Source organism: Calonectris borealis, chromosome 24 (genome assembly GCF_964195595.1).
Source record: "Calonectris borealis chromosome 24, bCalBor7.hap1.2, whole genome shotgun sequence".
NCBI classification, from domain to species: Eukaryota; Metazoa; Chordata; class Aves; order Procellariiformes; family Procellariidae; genus Calonectris; species Calonectris borealis.
In genome coordinates, this window is record NC_134335.1 from 1,778,099 (window position 1) to 1,799,668 (window position 21,570).

At 42.7% G+C, this 21,570-nt stretch overlaps 1 protein-coding gene across 3 annotated transcripts in view; it reads right to left on the reverse strand.

Moving 5' to 3' along the window:
- Positions 1-21,570, reverse strand: part of NCAM1 (neural cell adhesion molecule 1) — a 154,037-nt gene that overhangs the window by 33,928 nt on the left and 98,539 nt on the right. For all 3 annotated transcript variants that reach the window (XM_075172864.1, XM_075172863.1, XM_075172866.1), the window contains exons 9-14: positions 16,241-16,270; positions 10,688-10,838; positions 9,908-10,092; positions 9,457-9,553; positions 8,470-8,640; positions 7,093-7,224 (exon numbers count right to left, since the gene is read on the reverse strand). In XM_075172864.1, coding sequence (XP_075028965.1) covers positions 7,093-7,224; positions 8,470-8,640; positions 9,457-9,553; positions 9,908-10,092; positions 10,688-10,838; positions 16,241-16,270 — 766 coding nt within the window. The remainder of the gene's footprint in view (positions 1-7,092; positions 7,225-8,469; positions 8,641-9,456; positions 9,554-9,907; positions 10,093-10,687; positions 10,839-16,240; positions 16,271-21,570) is intronic.

The window sequence follows — 21,570 nt, forward strand, 5'->3', positions numbered from 1 at the left end:
AGACCTCTCTTAACGCAGGCAGGGCATCAGTGGTAAGACGGGGCAATGCTCCCTCTCCCCACAGTCCTCTCTCCTGTAAGATATTCTACCTCCTCATTTGCATCTCCTTTCAACATCCAACATCCATAGTTGTAATATCAACTGCATTTCCCTAAATCCACAGAAAATAGAGCAAGGCAGAGTAGCAAGAAGATTATTTAGTCCATGTCCCTTTTGCGAAGGCAACTTTAACACTAAAATCACTAATGGAAAACGTGAAAGGAAAACATTCCTTTTGGAAATGATAATTTAAATTTCTTTTTCCCCCCCTTTCTTCCCCTCCATGTTCCTTCTAAATCTTTTATTTCCATTTTTTACCACATGCTTGATAGGACGACAGGAAGAGGAGGAAGAGTGGTACCATGCTGGGTTCTTAACAGCTACATGCTCACACAACACATCAATGCCAGATTGTTGGTTAACAGACATCAAAATAACACGGTATACCACTTTAATTCCCGTGATAGAAGGGCTACAGCATAACAAATAGCACTCTGGACCAAAGGGGAGCAGTTCCCATCTACTCACTTGGTGGCTCTGAGATTTCGGATTCAGCAAGAGGCTGAGTTGCTATGGAAACATGAAGGATAGAGAGGACATATAAAGGTGAAGGATACCATGTAAATAAGTTGTAAGAGGCAGGGGTGACAGAAAGGAAAGAGATGAGGTCTAATGAGGAGAGAGTGAGAATGATACTGAATCCTTAAGGCAGATCTGTATTAACTGAAGAGGCTGCAAAAATCATGCGCCGCTGCTGCTGTTTTCCAACTGCGCTCCACAGGGAGAGTTGTGCTGCCAGATACAGGCCCCTCCAGGTGACAGGGAAGCCAGCCTGCACTGCATGGTTCCTGCAGCAAGCTACGGCTCCAAGGGTCCCTACTGATGCTTTTTTATCCAGAGAGTTTTGAAGCTCTGAATCCAATTTCAGAGACAGCTACAGCATTTTTGCCTACTTTTGGCCCAAATAGCAAGCCCGTTAAGTACTGGAATTTCTGGGAGGCCCTCTAGAGCAGCACCCCATTGCTAGCTTTTGCCGAACTATAGAAGACAAAGGAGCAAGGACTAATGAGAACTTACCCTCCTGATACACGTTCTTTCTCATCTCCATGCACTAGGGCCAGGGTACAGGCAGAGAGGAGGAAAAAAAGATCTAACAGCCCAACAAGGTGTGAGCACCCTTGAGAAATACAGCATTTTTGAGAGAAGCAGACAGACTGAAAGCCCCTCAGGAATGCTGCTAAGCACTCCACTCCCAAGAGCAAAGGCAGACTGTACAAGCACCAATACAAGGATTACCAGGACAGAAAGACAAAGAAGAATGTGTCTACTTTCAAAAGTCATGGGAAGAATGCAGCATGAGACACACGAGCGGTGAGGGATTTGTCTACTATTCTATGTAACATCTTTAAAAACAAAAGAATTGTTACTGTCACGTCTTCATGACCAGGCAGAGAACTACAGCTACAGAGAGGGGTAAATCAGACATCCTGAGAGGCTGGAGCAGCCCTGCAGAAAGAGATCTGGGGGTTTGGGTTGATGGCAAGCTGAATATGAGTCAACAGTGTGCCCTGGCAGCCAAAAGGGCCAACTGTGTCCTGGGGTGCATCAAGCACAGCATAGCTAGCCAGTCGAGGGGGTGATTGTCCCACTCTGCACTGCGCTGGTGCAGCCCCACCTCGAGTACTGTGTGCAGTTTTAAGTGCCTCAATATAAGGACATCAAACTATTAGAGTGTGTCCAGGAGGGCAACGAAGATGGTGAAAGGTCTTGAGGGCAAGACTTACGAGGAGTGGCTGAGGTCACTTGGCTTGTTCAGCTTGGAGAAGAGAAGGCTGAGGGGTGACCTTATCACAGTCTACAACTTCCTCAAGGGGGGCAGTGGAGGGGGAGATGCTGATCTCCTCTCTCTGGTGAGCAGCAATAGGACACAAGGAAATGGAATGAAGCTGCATTACGGGAAGTTCAGATTGGACATTAGGAAAAGGTTCTTTACTGAGAGGGTGGTCGGTCACTGGAACAGGCTCCCCAGGGAAGTCGTCATGGCACCAAGCCTGTTAGAGTTCAAGGAGCATCTGGATGATGCTCTTAGTTGTATGATTTAGTTTCAGGTAGTCCTGCAAGAAGCACAGAGTAGGACTTGATGATCCTTATGGATCCCTTCCAACTTGAGATGTTCTATGATTCTATGAATTCCTTTTCCTCCCATGGTAATATCAGTGCTGCTGGTGTGAGGGGAGAACAGAATAGACCCTCATGCGGCTTGCAACCTAAATCTGATTATGCAGATTTAAAAAACCGATGAAGCAGGATATAAAGAAATGAGTTTTCTTCCACAACTCCAGAAGGTGTCTTAGTAACAGGCTTAAGGAAGCACAAGCCATTCCCTGCTGATCACTTGAGTATCTTCTGCTCTATTTAAATGAGAAACTAAACTCTTTATTTGCTGTGCTAAGTTGATTTCAGGAAATTTAGCTTCACACCACAAAAGCTGAGCATATCCCATAAGACGTCCCCAAGAATGGAACACAAACTCATCAGAAATCTTAATGGCAAAGGCCAGTGACAACAACCAGCTTTCACATGGGCAAGGTTTCACTCTACATCTTTCTGTTGATCTCTCTCCTTCCATGAGTCCAGCATACCTGGGAGCTGTCTGTGCCTCTGGAAATCAAACTTATCTGTAGTTCCTCTACCTGAAGATTCAGTTTTCACTGAGGGGAAAAAAAAAATATATACAGAAAATAAGGAAAACATCCAAGGATATTAGGCAGACTGCACCACACTCAGTGAGGAGATGCATGCAGAGCAAAGTGGAACAAAGACAACAGCCTCTTCTACCATACTCACTCTCTGCTAAATGGGAGGCGGGTGCAGCAGTACTTGCTAAAGAAAGAGAAAGGAAGGTGAGGAGGGGAGTTGATTCCTGTTAAATACTGCCAAAAGATGGAAAATTTAAAAAACAAATTGGTAAGATTTTGTCAGATCAAGCCTCTCTGGACACAGAGCGCAAGCAAAGTAAGTGCAATGTGCATTTTGGATCCTCTGTGGGTTCTTTAAACCAACTTTCTCATAACATGGGGTCACTTAACACACAGCACTGTTCACCAACTTTCCTAGGAGTTCAAACCAATGCCATTTAAGGCCAGCAGAGATGCTGGCCAGCACTGTGTGTATGGCAGCAAAAACACAGCCTATATGACCACTGTTTTGGTGAAGGCCATTGCTAACTATCCTATTGCCAGCTTAGGACCTGGTGAAATTTGGGAATTATTTTAATGTTGTTTTGTTGGTTTGGTTTTTTTTACATTAAGGTATTTTGATATCAAAAACAAACATGCCATACACACACACACACTCTTGTGGTTTAACACATATTTGGGTCCCACCTGCACAACAGCAAGAAACAGTTGGGGCTCAAAAAGAAACCATTCACAAGGTCTGCGTGCAGCTTTTGTTTGTCTTCGGATTTATATGGAAAAGGAAAGGCAGAAAAATAGCGAATTGTTGGGATGAAAATACAAACCCAGATCAAGTTAGACTGATATCCTCCCAACCCCACAATTCTCATCTGTGCTCTTATAGTATATCATTATCACTAATTACTTGGCCCTTCATATGCCTCTAAGATAGAAAGAAACTATCTTTTGCTTATTGAGGAAAATTTTAAAAAATCACAATAACTACGGACATATCCCAGCAGGCATTAAAAAATGGTGTCAGTTTTTATATTCAAGTAGAAACTTTAAATAATAGGGCAAGGAAAACTAGATGCTTTGGCTAGTCTGAAAATACAGCCTTGGCTGGTGTCAAAAAACGGTTTTTATATTTTTTCCTGTAAAAGTTCTGAAACATTTCTGTGATCTTCAAATCACACCAGACTAGGGGACACCCAACTTTTTCCTGATTTTGACTTTGCCCACAAACAGGTTATATTGTGTGACTGGAATTCCAGCACAGATGAAAAAAGGCATTTCTGTTGTGCCAACAATCTCTTCACCATTGCTGCAACCCAGTTCATGATCTGAGATGGGCTTTGAGAACCCCGTTGAGAGCAGAGAAAGAACTAGAGAACCAAATGCTCAGAAGGATCACAGCTGCAAGGCATAAATGTGCTTGAAAGAGCATCAGTAGAATTTAATTTGTAAATGAAAAAAAAAAAAAGTTATATCCCACAAAGAAGGAAAAAAGAAATGAAACTTACCCTACAAGGGAGCAGAGTTAGGGACTACAGACTGATTTGACAGCCAACTGCCACATTAAAAAAAAAAAAAAAGCAAAAAACTCTACTACAAGCGTGATTTAATGCTCTTCAAAGCCACATACCTGTCCCCAAGCGATCAACATGAGGCTTGGCAGACAGATCTGTTGATGTGGCTGAAACAAAGCTTTTAATGTTCTTTTTCCTCTCTTCTTAATTGGATCTCTTCCCTTTTCCTGTGATACTGATCTGCACAGAGACTGAATACCTAAGCCCTTACCTCCCTTGTGTATCGTTGACTATGTCCAATTCAGAAGGGCCTACCAAATCATTTGCCTGAGAGTTATAATACTAACCACAATTAACTTCATATAAGGGATATATTACTTCTACTGAAATTAATAGGCTCTAAACAATTTTAGGCAACGGACTGCACATATGTTCTGGAAACATGTCTCCCAGTTGACTCTTTGTAACTATTGCAATTTGCAATTGTCTGTCCATCTGTCCATTCATACACCCATCTTGACTATCAATCCATTCACCCTGTTAGTGATCCACTAAGTCCAGGCTTTTGTACAATACAATCTTTAAGGAAAAATAGCACAAGCATGATTGTAATTAGTGTAAAAGAAAAAAAAAGTCTTTGCTTTTTTTACTTCAGCTTCAGAAATCTCAAAGAATGTGACACCAGCTTCATAAAGCTTGCCCATGCAGTCTTAGGAATATCAACAGTTCACCACAAGGACACATACTTTCATAAACAGAATAATGCTCACTTCGATAAAGAGGTTTCTTTTAGCTGCCATTGATTAACTCCAATTTGAAAGGCCAAAGCTATGGAGCATACAATATTTCACTGAACCCAACTGACAATTAAACGCATCCATCCAATCTCTCTAACTCATTTTGCATTGGGAAGGGGGAAACATGCATTTTTTATTTAGTATGAGGTTTATTTATTTATTTGAGTATACAATCTACACAAGTGCTGGAAGACTGTCCAAAGACTACTAACGGTAGAAGATATTAGTGAGAAGAGGCAAAAAATGTCAATCTTTTCTTGAAGATTTTGCTTTCAAAATTGTGAAGATATTCAAATTTCTGAAGTTTTTGGTTGGCTCTTAATTGGTCTAAACCAGGTCTGCAATTTAGCTAAAACTTTCTCCTGTTCCCCCCCCCTCCCCCCCGATTTACCTACGTTTCATTAAAATTTGAAAAATTTTAATCAATTCATAAACACGAAGCCTTCCACTACTCCACTCTGTAATCAACAAGCTAACTATTATTATTAGACAATCATTAAGTTAAATATTTGAATTGCATGCTTTACAATAAAGACAAAGATGTTAACCCCTAATTCTGTTCTAAAAAGAGCAGTATTACCCATAGTAGGATAACTATTCTAGTGTCAGTCTTGTTAGGAAATGGACAGTACCAGTTACTTAATTTCTAAAGACCCTGAGAGGAAAAAGGTACTAGATTAAAAACTAATGTTATGTATGTTAGAGGAACACTCTAGGAACATAAAAAGAGAGTGAAAGAAATGCAGAGAGGCACTTACGTGAGTGAGGGATGCCTGCAGTTTTTCCATGGATGGAACACAGACCAAAGAAAAGACAGAGATAGGAAAAAAAAAAATGTAGAAGAGGTGAGAAGAGGAGATAGAGAACACAGAGCTGGAAAATCAAAGTACCACCAGCTGTCTCAAATCCAACCCTAGGGAGTGGGGTATGTTACAGGCGTTATCACAACAGATTGGACATCAATTGCGAAGGCTGGCTTACTGCACAGAGCCTGGGACTTCCAAGCGACAAGGCATGTGTACTGTCCCATACTGTTCAGCAATTCTGGTGAGGCAGAAGTTGGCAGACAAAATCAAGACCGTGCACAGCTCACAGGGCCTCAAAGCATGCACACACATGGGCTAGGAATATTGCTAGCTCTGAATTCAGGAGAAGGTCCTGCATAGTGGTTTCAGAGTAGCTATGAAATAGGTACACACATTTGTGTGCGATGGTGGGAAGAAGAACAGGCTGTAGATCTAAGTCCAAGGGAAACAGGAAAGAAGAACCCCAGGGGTCGTGGGCGGTTGAATACAGATCCTAATACTTGGATAAGGCTGTGTACAAGGGTAAGAGACCACCTCTCCCCTGCCTGCTTTTGTCACATCTCCCCTACCCACTCTACACCTTTTTTTTTTTTTTCTTTCTCTCCTTTCTGTCTTGAATAACTGTCTGGTTTTTAATTCTTGCCTCTTTTGTTCCTGGTTGAAACAGGAGGGAAAGTGTTAGGCCACAGCAGAGCATCCTGCCATTGGAGTGGAAGATTACCCAAGTAAAGCAGGTAAGAGGCTGTGGAAATCACCTTATGTGCTGCATGAGCATCTTAAAGCAGTGATTTGCAGAAAAGAGAAATCCCCCTCCCTCCCTCCCTCCCTCCCCTTTCACAGTTCATGGCCAGTCCTGTGCTGAACCTCTGAATTTCTGATTTGCAAAAAAATCTTGCCTTGCAACAATGACATTACATTCTCTATGACCAATGCCCTTCTCAACTCACTGCTTTTTCTTATTAAAACTCTCCATTGCATAGCCCCTTCTCTTTGACAATAAAAAGTTTATACTAGTAACCCAGGGCACAAACTAGTGCAAATAAAATAGTTCCTCTGCCTCCCACCTTCAAAGAAGATTTTTAATTAGTAATGAAATTCACTACAATCAAAAAGCACAACAAAAACAAAGGGTGCAGCAAGGTCTGCAAGAGAAGAAGCTGTCATCCATGCATGGAAGAGACTCCCTGAAAAGATGCAAGGAAAGAGAACCAGAGAAGCAGAGGGAGGTCTCAGTTTTACTTACGAACTGGTTGTGTCTTGAAGTCGGATGGCAGGCTAATCTCACCCACACCCTTGCCATTGACCGCAGACAATCTCAGAGAGTAGGTTGTTTCAGGTTTCAGGCCAGTGATCGTGATCATGCCCTCCACATTTGCTGTTGCAGAAATAAGGGAGGAAAAGCAAAGAAAGGCTCAGGCTTTAAGTCAACAGTAAATGTCATGTTTCTATCGTATACTTTTGCCACACTCACCCCATGTAAAAGAGCCCTCTTCTGGGCCCAGCCTCACATAAAGAGTGCAGACAAAAAGAAAGGTCAGAGCTACCACCTCTGTGTCAACCAGCTGATTAGAGAGATGTATTGCCACAGCCTCTCTAGAGGGAATGTAGCAGAGTTCATGGTAGACACCAGAGGGCATCAGCCTGTGCCAAGGAGCTCCCTGAATAATGCTCTTCAAGACCACTGTCGTGTGGGGCTCTGACTGTAGAAGACATACCACCTAGAACTGCTCATCTGTTGGGCTGCACGATCCAGCTGAAAGCAAAGCCCTTAGCAGGAGAGAAACCCACCTCTCTCCTTTAACAATCTATAAGGAGGTCAGACACAATGTAAGAGATGGAAAGAACCTGCTGTGGGGTCATTGTGATACGAAGAAAGAAACAAGCTCTATTTTCCCTGCACAGACACAAAGGGAGAAATGAGAAAAATAAACCTGACTGTATCTATGATCACATCACTCCAGTGGGGACCTAAAAGAAAAATTTCAGTTCCAGCCAGGATTGGCAGTGGAAGATTCAGCTCTGAAACAGAACTCTCCTCTTCATAATCCTCCCAAATCAAAATTCCTTTGGTTACTGGACTTAAGGATACATTTTAAGCAGTGCGTATTCCTATAGATTGCTATAACAAGACAGGGTGTAATAGGAGTTAGGCTTGCTTCTGGAATAGGAGGGTTTTTGTTCCAAGGGGAACTGAAGGGTAACTAAAGGGGCTGACAGACAAGGCTTGAAAAGCCTTCTGTAAGCAGCACACAGTCACTCCTCAGTCAGCAAGTGAAACCTCATTTGATACCAGGCACAGGTATCTTCACTTTATTCAGACAGGATGGTGTGAACAAGGAAGCCATACAGAGATGAACGCAGTGCTACATGACACATTCTGTAGGCGGAGGAGGCTGGTGCCCTGTCACACACATAGAGCTATCAGCACAGCGGGGCCCTCATTTCCAACTGAAAATTCAAGGTGTCACTGCAAAGCAAATGCTTAAGAACTTGTCTGGGGCCTTAATATAGGAGCTGAAATTGCAAAGCTATGAAACCCTCCACTCTGGCTCTCCCCTAAAGGAAAGTCAGTCTTTTGAGATGTAGGTGGGGGAGGTAACATCTTGTTTTATCATCCTACCTTCTTTTGCATCATATAACCTTGAATGCCATTCTCCCTCGCCCAGTGCCTTCCACTCTGCTTTGTACTTGAGGATGGGCACCCCACCGGTAGCTTCAGGCTCATCAAACTCCACCTGGGCAGTACTGGAATAGGGCTCCACTCTGTCAATGGAAGGAGAGGACGGAGTATCTGGGGGAGGAAGGGAAAACAACCGGTGATACAGAAGACAGCGGGGAAACATGCTCCAGTGGCAAAGAAAACAGAAAACTGGGAATATCAACACACCCTTGTCATGGCTTCACCAAGGCAAAGAGAAGGGTAGGCCTGAGGCTCCCCTTAGGAGGGGAAGGCTGTTGAGAGACCTTTTAAGAATGCTAATTAAACAGTGCAGAGACCTTCATCTTGTCTCTCCTCTAAGAGATTAGAGACTTACAGTACCTTCTTCAAAAGAGGACAACCAGAGCAGAGTAACAAGAGCATCCTGGATGCTATTCTGTCCCTACAGTCTCTTCCATAGGGCACTCCAATACATAGCTTGACCATTCCTAAATCTGTCTCTATGGCAGCCCTGAGAGGACACCAGAGGCCCTTCCAGTCTGTCATGCAGTCAGACACCAGGCTTCTTTTGGTTGGTACATAGTGCTCTGAGGTTTCTATCTTCCACTACCTGTACTATTAGGGATATTTTGCTGATTTTGAGAAGCACACATGCACGCGTATGCACACATGCAATGGCTGTCAGAAATCAAAGATCAGAGCTCTGTCAAAGTGTATTGGAAGCGCAGAAAAGAATGAGACCCTTCAGAAACAAGGAAACAGAGATACTCAGGGTCTTCTTGTCTACAACCCATCCCAACGCAAAAAAAATCTATGAACAGTCTCTCTGAAAGTAGAAGCTGGCTCTCCTGCTCCCCCATCAACATAAACTAGAAAAGAACGGTCACTCTGTCACCTCAGATCAAGGGCTGCGTACACATTTTTTATCTCCCTGCCTGGGATGCTCACCTGCCTGCACAAGAATGAACTCTGAGGACTCCTGGCCAATGCGGTTCACAGCAGTGCAGTTATAGTTCCCAAAGTCATTTTCAGAGTCTGGTGTCACCTGTGGAAGGAACGAAGGCTCATGCTCGGCTCAGAAAAATCTTTTCACTCTGTGAATGCACTCTGCATTTTGCTGGGGAGAGAAGCCACAATAAAGTACACGTGCTAACACTCTGAGGGCTGTCCACAGAGGGGAGAACTGCAGTGGGCAGAAAGTCAAAGGCAAGGAGGGGGCGGTGTCTTCTATTACCTGATTTTCTGAGCATTTATGTGCCAGAAACACCACACAACTTCTTGTCTACCAACAGGGTACCCTGATAAAAGACTTAACTCCTTCAACATCAGGAACAAATTATTTGATAGCACTGAGCCTGCCTGGCTACATTTGCCTTCTCCCCTCCTTGCTTTTCCTCACCTCCAGGTAGCTTGCTGATGGAGTGTTGTAGATCTTGATATTGCTGTAGTTTGAGCTGGGAAGCAGCTGCCCATCCCGGAACCAGGAGATGACAGCACTGGGGTAAGCAAATACCTCACAGGTGATGTTCACTTGATTCCCTTCCCAAGTATAGACAGCCACAGGGCCCTGAAGCTTGGGGGCATCTGAAAGACAGACATATTTGTGAAGGCAATTTGAGCCAGAATATCTCCTAAAGTAGCCCGGTCAGCCTCACTTTAAGGATGCCTTGGCTGGGGTCCAGTTTAATGTGGGGAAGGGAATTTAATATAGGAAATGGGAACAGTCTTCTTATCTAGGGGGGTGGGTGGTGTCTTTTGCTGAAAGATGTAAGGAGGAAACCTACTCAGTCCCAAAGGCTGCTCCTAAAGCAGTGTGGGAGGAGGAGCAGACAGCATGCTATGCATCTAGGGAAGTGCATACCAGGAAGTTCTCCTAGGAAAGAACTCTGATGCACCCAAAAAATGGGACTGCGGTAGATTCATGGCCCATAATCTTCCCAAGGTGCAAACAGTCTCACAGCTGGAGACAGCTAGAGCAAACATTTGCATGTACGCACACAGCAACATGTCTCCAACAAAATTATTTCAGAGTGCGTTGCTTCCCATGCCCTCTACCTAAACAACACACATTTCCCTACCTAGCCGTAGGTGCCTCAGTCTCATCACAGGAAAAGGAAATCGAAACAGTCCCCCCTCTAAACACATTAACACCCTCCCCACCCCATCCTCCACTTCTTACACTGCACTTCAAGGTACATGGCTTGGGAGTCCTGCCCAATGGTGTTGCTGGCTGTGCATACATATTCTCCAGCATCTGTGTACTGAATTTCTTTGAGAGTGAGAGATGACACCCGGGCATGGCTACGTACTACGATGCGTCCATCCAGAGTCTGGCAGGAAAGGAAAAGAGAGTTAGAGGCTGAGCTCTGTGCCTGTGGTGCAGACTAAAGGAATGAGAACAAATGCAAGTCTACCTCACACCAACCCTCCAGTGCTCAATACTTCAGAAGTGATCACCTGAGGCCAGGTGAAATCATGGGCGCAAAGAGGCATTTCCAAAAGCAACAAGAAGATTTCTTGTTGCACAGGGCCAACTGCAGTGATTCAAAGCACTTAGGAGAAGGGAAAAAATGAAATGAAGGCCCAAAGTATCAGATAGAATCATAGAATCATACAGGTTGGAAAAGACCTCTAAGATCATCGTGTCCAACCGTCAACCCAACACACCATGTCCACTAAACCATGTCCCTAAGCGCCTCATCTACACGTCTTTTAAATACTTCCAGGGATGGTGACTCAACCACTTCTCTGGGCAGCCTGTTCCAAGGCCTGACCACTCTTTCAGTAAAGAAATTTCTCCTAATGTCCAATCTAAACCTCCCTTGGCGCAACTTGAGGCCATTTCCTCTAGTCCTATCGCTAGTTACTTGGGAGAAGAGACCAACACTCACCTCACTACAACCTCCTTTCAGGTAGTTGTAGAGCGTGATGAGGTCTCCCCTCAGCCTCCTCTTCTCCAGGCTAAACACCCCCAGTTCCCTCAGCCGCTCCCCATCAGACTTGTGCTCCAGGCCCTTCACCAGCTTCGCTGCCCTCCTCTGGACACACTCCAGCACCTCCATGTCCTTCTTGTAGCGAGGGGCCCAAAACTGAACACAGGATTCGAGGTGCGGCCTCACCAGTGCCAAGTACAGGGGCACGATCACCTCCCTCCTCCTGCTGGCCACACTATTCCTGATACAGGCCAGGATGCCGCTGGCCTTCTTGGCCACCTGGGCACACTGCCGGCTCATGTTCAGCCGGCTGTCAGCCAGCACCCCCAGGTCCTTTTCCTCCAGGCAGCTTTCCAGCCACTCTTCCCCAAGCCTGTAGCGTTGCCTGGGGTTGTTGTGGCCAAAGTGCAGGACCCGGCACTTGGCCTTGTTGAACCTCATGCAGTTGGCCTCGGCCCATCGATCCAGCCTGTCCAGGTCCCTCTGCAGAGCCTTCCTACCCTCGAGCAGATCAACACTCCCGCCCAAGATGCTACAACATGTCTGAGGACAGCTGGATAACATCAAGCTTCTTCCCAAAATGAGAATTGTAGAGATCCAGCTCTGGTTAAAAATTTTTGCCAGCATGCTCTTGTAGAAAACCTCCCCAATGGCTACCTTGTTTCCGCTCAGAGAATTCAGGCCTTCTTCTTCTCTCACTGATACTTGTTTTATTTCAACGTCCTTGAAATTAATAAGAACAGATCCAGACCTCAAAGCTGAATCAGGCAAAATGAAAGCTCAGAACTTTCACCTGAACGTGGCACTGAAGGGAGCAAGGTACAGTGAACAGGGCAAGAACACTATGTGACCCTTCTAGAGACAACCCTGCTTCAAGGTCTTGTGATGCTTCAAGAAAATTCTAGAATAATATGCATTGGCTATATGCCAATTTAGAAATTGCTCCCACATGGAAGAAAGTGTGGGGATGACAATGATAGAGAGACAAGGAATGTAAAATCCAGGCTACCATCTGCTCAAAGGGATTGCAGCCACCCAGCGATCCCATCCCATATCACTTTTTTTTCCTCTCTCCAATTTGTGATCAAAGCCTAAGTGCTTTCTTAATACATGAAGCGCGTAAGTCCATGGACTCTCCCTCCCCCCTGGTGCTTGTGCAAGCTCTTAGTGCTTGTGCTTCAGCTTGGAAGCTTTAAAGCACTAACTCTCTCATCTAGTTTACAAAGTGGCACAAGCAAACAAATTAGGTACCCTCATGGCTGTGCCTGCTGCTGCAGCCTGCCACAGTTAGAATCATAGAATCATTAAGGTTGGAAAAGACCTCTAAGATCATCGAGTCCAACAGTCAACGCAACACTACCATGCCCACTAATGCTCCAAGAGCATTAATTTTCTTGGAAGATAGAGGACAAGTACTGAGATTACGAGTAAAAACCCTGAGGATATTAAACAGCCAAATGCACTGAGCTATAGCACAAAGTACATCTCTGGTATCTCAAGTGGTCAGATCCTCCGGGCCTGAAGCCTCTTTCTGTTCTGAGCTAGTGGTCTCAATCTCTGACACTGATGAAGTTTCTACAAGTAAATTTGATTACCTCTGTAGTTCTGAATATTAGTTCATTTGAGCTAGTCAAATTTCACATGCACAAAAACAGTGTCCTTTGATGACACAAAACCAGTTATATGTATTTTTCTTCTCTTTTTTACCCTGCACGCAGGTCTACTGCAATCCCTGACCAATGCCACAAGCTATACACTCCACTCCCTCTCCTGTGCTTGGTCCCTTATGTTGCTGGGAACAGTTCTTTATTTCACGTACATGTGGTGTTGCATGCATCATTTCCTAGAACAAGGGGAGGATCCCTTAACACAACATTCGTCCATTGTGGTATCTTACACAACCAAATTCTGCTTTTACCTTTCTTCACTGGCTGACTATATTGTTATCCTTTTGTCTGACTTGTGATTTGGCTACAAAACCCAGCTCACTTCTGAAACTATTACAGTAGAACCATAAATGTCAAGACTCCAGATCTGCAGAGGCTCACAGCTTCTTTTAGCTCATGAATTGGGTGAATATTCTAAATACTCATCTCTATGACCCCATCAGCAGGCAAAAGTATAAACATGGCAAAATACCAGCACATGATCGTTACAGCAAAGGTAATTCTACATCCAGTGTCACCTGCCTTTTCCCCACGTTGTCAAGATCTAATACAAACAAAAGAGTGCTAGGCAGTCATGGTAAAATGATAACTTTACAAGTAATGCAATCGATTCTGAAGATGAACCTCTGTTTCTTAACGCAAAAAGCACAAGTAAAGAAAAAGAAAGATCAGGAAAAATACTCCAAAGAAGAGAAGAATGTCTACCCAAGAAAGCATTCTACTAGTTTTCTTTATTCATATTTCAGACCATCAGATTCTAACAATTCCTGCCTCTTAGACACATAGGATAGGTAGCAACTTGTGAGCCAGATGTAGACACTTTTAATCCCTTTACCCAGCCTCTTTGATTTCGAGGATTTTGGATAACGAAATGCTTCATAGTAATGAGGAGACAACCTAAGGGACACAGGCAATAACTCATGCCATAGCAACTGCCACTCTACAGAAAAGGGTATGATGGTTCTCAATAGCGCCAATTGCTACAGCTTACCCTGAGATACATGCAGGTGGTTTTCTCCAAATTCTGACAATGCCATGTGGCACACAGTCACTATGTACAAAGCTGGCCTAGATTTCAATACTTCAGTGCCAACAGGGAAGAGGAGAGACAAGTAGGAAACGCATTTATCCCCCTTCCCTCCACCTTTTGGATTTTTCAGTCCTTTCACAAGCAAGTATCCGTGACTTAATTTCACAGTCATATTTTCTCTTCACCCACTTTCCACACGGTGGACATCATTACAAAACAGCACCCAGAAATCCTGACCACAGCTACGAATTCCAGTGAAAGAAGACAAGTGGTCTCTCCTAGGTCTGTGCTTGCACTGCACTAACCAGAACTCATTTGCAGCTCTTCATATTTCTAAGTTTGCACTAATTCCCAGTTACCAGAAAGGCATCACCAGTTTGTGGTGTAACTGAGGTGTAATTTTGCTTGTAACTGAGTTTTTTAGCATCTGTTGGTGATAACGCAGGGGTTTTTTTGTTAGCATATGCTGCTAATATGACTTTCAAGAATTCTCCAGTGTATGCAGGACCAGAATGGTGAATCAGACATTATGGACTGCACAGTAAGTAGAGCTGACTGTGGCTTACAGGAAGAAGCAGCCAACTGCAACTGTGCCTCCAAAGCAAGGAAGGCAAGATTTAACACCCATATATGCTGCTATGACTGAAGCTCATAGAGACTTCCATACTTTAAACTAGCTAATGCATTAGTAAGAGTGAAACACTTAATGCCAAGTATTCACTCAGCTTCCCGAGAACTGAACTCCCTGCCGCTGGAATACACAAAGACCCCATGCTAGCTATTTTAAAGAAATGCTGCAACAATAAGCTTCAACAACATTCTCACAGAGGCCCGCTTGGATATTTTAAGACACAGAAGCAGTAAGAAATTTAGAGACAGCACGCTTAATAGTATTAGTGCTCATATTAATAAAAAGCTTGAGACAGAAAACACAGTGAAAACACTGGGTGGCAGGGGCAGAGATGGAGACAACTAATAGGAATTAACATGAGGCCTGAAGAGATGCAACGACTCAAATTCCAAATTCTTCAACGCAAACTGGTCTGAATATCCGATGCCTTCACTTGCCACAATTCATCTATTCCAACAGATTATACTGAAGTAAGAATGGGCAGTATCTTCTCAGTCCCATATGAAACAAAGGCAGATGGTGCTTGAGTTAGAGGTTCACTTTGTTTAGGCCACACCAGTCTCTATAGTTTAGGATGGCTTAAAAATAGTTTAGTCTCTATAGTTTAAGATGGCTTAAAAATAAAAAAGAATTCAGGATACCCAGAGCCTCCACGAAGTTGATCCTAAAAATACAAATTGAGACCCCCAGTTCTGATAGCTAATATTATTCTCTATCTGACCCCTATTATTTGCTTGGAAACATACTTTCTCATCCATTTTGAAGCAAGTATGCTACAAATCAGGTGCATGTAAAGGTAGGTTATTATTATTATTTTTAAAATACAACACCGAATGTGAAATAAAACAGCAACAAACCACATTACACCAGACAGAGTTACTGCATTATCCCACAACCCCTCACTGACTTTTGCAAATCAAAGACAAGTAATAGTTTAGCAATTTGGAGCATTTTCTGGAGAAATATAACTTGTGAAAGATTTATCTGCATTGATTTTGAAATGGAACATGATGCAGTTGTCCTTTAAGAGAAGGTCAAACTTAAGGAGTACCATGAGCAAACAGATGAGTTGGCTGGAGCAGAAGAGGCTGTCTTTGGAAAAAAATACTTTCCCAGAATACATGCTGTTGCTAATTCTTAAAATTCTAGAAGACAGATATGATTCGTAGAAGAAAATGGTGAAAGCAGTATTTGCCAGATTTTACATTTGCCTTTTTTTTTTTTAAGTGACAAGCAGAATTACTCACTCGCAACACAGCTAGTTTGCTCATCCAAAAATGCAGTGCTACATGCCAAGCAAATTCTAACTCTATAAGCTGTTTCTTTTATGTATTGATATTTAATTTGTTCATATTATTAATGCTGGTTTAGTTGGCATGGTTACTGGACTACAGATTTGTTAATCTGTAATGCTTAAAAAAACCAAAAGCAAAAAACTAAGAAGTTTGCTAAAGGTCTGGTAATCTTATACCTCTTGTTTCTCGGGCCGGGTCCACGAAGCCTGGAGAGAACAGATATAGAACACAACAACAACAGAAAAAAAGCAATAAAAGTTTATCAAAGGTTGCTTTTACATATCATAGCGTATGCACCACATTGCGCTCTGTGCACATGCAGGCTCCATGTTGTATATCTCATGTGTGGGGGGTGATCACAATTTCCATTTCCCAATATAACTTTAGATTTGCGTTCAAAATTTAATATCCTATCAATTGGTCTTAAAATGATTAAGCGAATGCTAATGATATCTAAAGACTGCTTCTGTTTTTACATATCGAGTTACTATTTCCCTTGTCACATCTCACCATTTCTAGAAACCTGTTCCCAGCATACTGGGGAAGTAATTCTGATTACCTTGGTCACTAAATTGCAAAGATAATTACGGAACTGCTTTTCTAACACTGGTTTGTTAGCCACCCGCACACACTGATTAACATTAACACTCATATCGTTAATGTGATCATGCATTTGTACACGTTTTTACATGCATACTGTGCCAGGAGTAGGAGACCTTGAGCTGCAGAGCACTGACCCCCCTGGACAGGAGACAGCAGGGCAGAACCTTCTACCTCCAGCTGATAATGTCCAACTCATTATGCTTAGGGATGTGTGCACCCAATCCTTACTAGGCTTGGGACAACCAAACCAACAGGCATCAGTGAAACAGGCACAAACCTTACCAATAAACATACATTTCCCATTCAGAGAAAGCCACCAACAGTGTGGACCATATTCATCGTGGTTCAGAAAGATCAAAGTTGCTGGGTTCTGTTTTTTCCCTAGAATTTACCTTTCAAATATATTTTTCTTCTGATCTCTATTTCAATTACAACTTGATCCATTTCAGTTCAGGAATCAAAAATTACCTGCTAATATCACAGCCATGATGGCATTATTGAATGTGAGGCACAAGCATTGGTGACGTGTGGATATAACAGCATACACAAGAGTGACATTACAGAAATGGAGATGAAAGCTTAGGAAATGAGAATAAAAAATATAGTATTGTTTCCACAGTGCTTCCAGTGAACGTCGCGAGACTTGGTACAGACAGCCTCATTTTAGAATGTCTTTGATAAAGGCAAGTTATTTGCTTGTCACTAGAGGTCTGAGGTGAAGCCACCTGAAGAGAAGCTCACCAACACCTGCATGGGCTAGGACACTCCCATCATCTGATCATTTCTATGAGAGAGAGATAGATATATATCTCTCTCTCCTGGTGTGCACAAGTTCCTTGCAAGCTGAACAGGCAACCATAATAATTCAGCATAATCCCTTTTTGATGTACCAGTCATTCCCTGTACCTGAGCAAGCCAGGCTGGCTGGGGAACTGCCTTGCTTATACCCATGCGAGTCCCCTTTCAATCCTATTCACTGCATCTCTATGGTGTCAGCACAGAAGGATTTTTTTTTTTTTTTTAAAAAAAAAAAAAAGAGACATCTTTTTATCCTTTGGTGTTCAGTACCTGTCAACCTAAAGAAAGATGAAGGAGGAAAAAAGCCTGCTCCCACACTCCTAGAGTTAGCTGTTTCTTTGTAATGGCACTTGTGGGCGTGGGGAAAAAAGGCAGAACCACATTCTCCATCCTGGAGAGTTTCAGACTAACTCTCCCTCACCAAGACAAAGAGATACACAAGCTCTACTCAGCACCATGCAGGGGATAGAGGGCGAACCAAGAGCCTCAGGCATGCTAGCATCTTCCCTGCCCTTTGGAAGTAAGTTGTTAAATGGGAGCATCTTCAGTTACAAGGGAGTTCCTGGGAACCGCCAATGTAGTTTACTCCTTAGATCATTAAATCCAAAGATATTCCCATGTACATCTCATGAGATACAAAGTACAACACAAATTTAAGACAGGGAATTGTATTCAAGGCATATTGTCCACTTAAAAGAAAAAAAAAACCATGAAATTAAACTTAAGTTAAATTTTGAAATGTTAGATTTGCTGCATCACATCTAGAAGCACTTTGCTGAAAGTATTGCAACAATGCTCATTTGCATCAGCGGAGTATTTGGCTCTTCTCTATTTCACTCAATTTTTTATATTTTTATTTTTTAATTACTTCACTGCTAAATTTGACCTAGTGTGAGTTGTGCAAGGGAATGAGTTCCTCTCATCTACTGGTTAGTGTGCCCTAGCATGCTACTGCAACACTGGCAACCCAGTGCTTATGTCCTAGCAAAGGGGCACTCCTTACCTTACTGGAATTCAATCAAGTTGTTTTCATCTAAAGATTTCTAAATTTTTAACAACTTATCTATTTGCTTTAGCTGCCCACAACATAGAGTTGATAGAGGCTACTGGTCAGTAACAGTAACCCAGAAAATAAGCGGAAGGATGCACTGGACTGTTCTCAGGGTACCACAACACACCGATATAATTTACCTGTCAGAGGGGTGAGCAAAAAGACTTCTGTTACTCAGACAAGCAGTCACCTACTAAAGAGGCCTCTCAAACTCTGATCCATTCAGAAATCAGGCCTTTGCATTTTCCTACTTTAGGAACAGGGAACCCTGTGGGACAGCCTTGGTGGAAAAGACCCAATAACACTATGCAGGTTAAACTATAATTAGGATAAAGGAGGAAGAATACCAGAGCTGATCTCTTCCTCTGTTCTTTGTTTCCTTCATTCTGGTGAAAAAACGTTCACTTTATTTTTGACTTGCCATAGAGAAAATGATAATGCGATGCAGGTCTTGACAGCTAGCATGGGAGGCCAGACAGCAGTACTGAGTGAGATCCTATGCCACAAATGTACCTACAGCCAGCTCTGGCAAGATGTTAAAAGGCCTGCATAAAAGCCTCACCTGTTATCCTTTCCATTCCTCACACACTGAGCTATACTGCTGGGCAAGAAACTTAGGACTGTCTCCGCAACTGTTTCATGAAAGTGTGTGTAAGAGTAGTTAGCGATTGTCTCATCCAAAAATCCGACAGGAAACACACTCATGTCTGCACTAAAATTGTAAAACTTGTACACACCAATATACAACAGATCAAAACTATATTTACTGAATCACAGTTAGTATTCTGCTAGAGCAATAGAAGAAACATGTCTCTTAAAAAGGCATGAAATATACTGAAGGTGATGAGGAATATGGCATACTGGCTTGATCAGCTTTACATCTGGTATCATTCAAAGAGAAAGAATTCCTCCTCCCTACAATGGCACAGCAATAAATACTCGAGGAAAGATAAAGCCAAACCATTTCAAATCATCATGTTGATGATTTTCCAGGCCTGTTAGTTCTTGAGATGTTCTGTAGTAGCGATAGACAGGAATCTCAGACTGACAGGGCGAAAGTTTCTCTTAAGTAGCATGTTCCTACATTCACAACCAAAGTAAATCACATATAAGCAAGAAGTATTTTTGTGGGTTGTTTTTTTTTTTGGTTTTTTTTTTGGGGGTGGGGTGGGATGTTGTTTTGTTTTGTTTTTGGTTTTGTTTCTTTTTTTTTTATTATTTTACTTGCACTCTCTGCAGGGCAGAGGAATGCCAGCTTCCAGGAAGCTTCCACCGTGCCAGCATCCCAAAGTTTGGTCTGCTCGTCTGTGTTGGTATACAGTTGCCAATCATCTGATTTTGCTAGAGCACAGCCACAACCACTTACCTTTGCAGACCATCCTCAAAGCAAAAGATTGTTTGTCCGAGAGGTGCCACATTATGTAGGCATAGCCATAGAGAGGAGATTCTTTTGCTATGCATGCTAGGATATCAACAGGTCTCTCAGGGAAGCATGGGAATGTTGAAATAGTTGTGACACTGTCAACCTAGGTGTCTGGGCTATAGCACCTCCTGCCCCTTATCCACACCTCAGACTGCCTCTGTTCTTGGACAAAGACTGAGGGGGCGGGAAAAACCTCTAAGCCAGAGATGGTTGGTTTTTTTGTTTGTTTGGGGGTTTGGGTAGGTTTTTCTGAAGTACCAAATGTTCGTGGGAGTTAAGGTACCTCTAGACCTTTAAAAATCTGGACTGAATTATGATTACAAAAGTAAACAACATGTAGCAAGACAGATGCATCCAAGTATCTAAAGCATATTCAAAAGTACGGCTGATAATTTTAAAAATAGTATTGTTTGTCCCACATCAAAGACCATCCATTTCCCTGTGCTATCCCAGAGACAGTAAGTGGATAGTAAACTGAATATATACATTTGGTTGTACATGTAATAGAATGTTTATCAGAGCTATTTTGACTTAAGGATTTTCTGGACATCTGTACCATTCATATAAGCTTACAGCACAAGATAGAGAGTGGGAAAAAGTAAAAAACAAAACAAAACAAAACACACACACACACACAAAAATCCTGCCTAGAAAGTGCATGGTATATGATAAAAAGAAATCTTTGCCCTGAAGGTTTGAACCAGTACATGTGAGACATGGTAGTACCTCAAACCTTTGATTCCCCCCCATCTATATAAGAAACTAACAGAGTATTAACATTTGCCTTAATATTGACCATCAACTTAACAGCATCAAACAGGACATATGAAAGTCTCAAAAATGGTTAGCAGTTTTGCCACTGAGATCTTGTTAGTTTAATTGGGCTGCACAGATGGGACTCTCTGCAAACAGTCTCTCCTACCAACTTCTACTTGATTTAGCATTATTTCAGTTTTTATATTCTTCTCCCTGTCAAAGCTCTTTTCTGTGGCTGTGATCCAAACTCTAGTGCTGGAAGCACTAGAGCACTTACCTCCTCCCACTGCTCTCCTAGACAGAGACAAGACCATGAATAACCTTACCCTATCAAAACAGGTCCCCCAGTTATGCTGTAGTGAGAGCCCGAGCCAATAGCTTTTGAAGGCAATGGAAATCTCTCCCTAAACATTGCAGGGATTTACACTAGTCCACAAATCCAGAAGATGTTAAGAAAGAATTAAGGCTGGAAAACTTTGGCACCCTGATTAATAAGTTACACATTAACAACATGGTAAAGAGCTGACATCATGGAGGCAATTAAAAAAGCTCATTTAGGAAGCTCTAGCGCAGAATGGCAGCTGTGTGGATGACTGACAGTGGATACCTGTGTGGTTTCGAGACTTTCATAGTCTATCAACTGCTGCCTTCATATTGAGTCAGAACCCCTGGTATGCCCAAGTTAGCTGAGCCTTGAAGCATCCTGTTATTAGAAGATTATTAATAAACAACAACTCCTCACTCCAACTTTTGTCTAGGCTTTCTTTGGCTCTAAGCTATGCCTCCTGATCACCTTATGCAACTATTATGAAATATCTACAGTAATACAGCACATCCTGATCTTGTCTAGTTAAGGGGAATTGTGGCCAATAAAA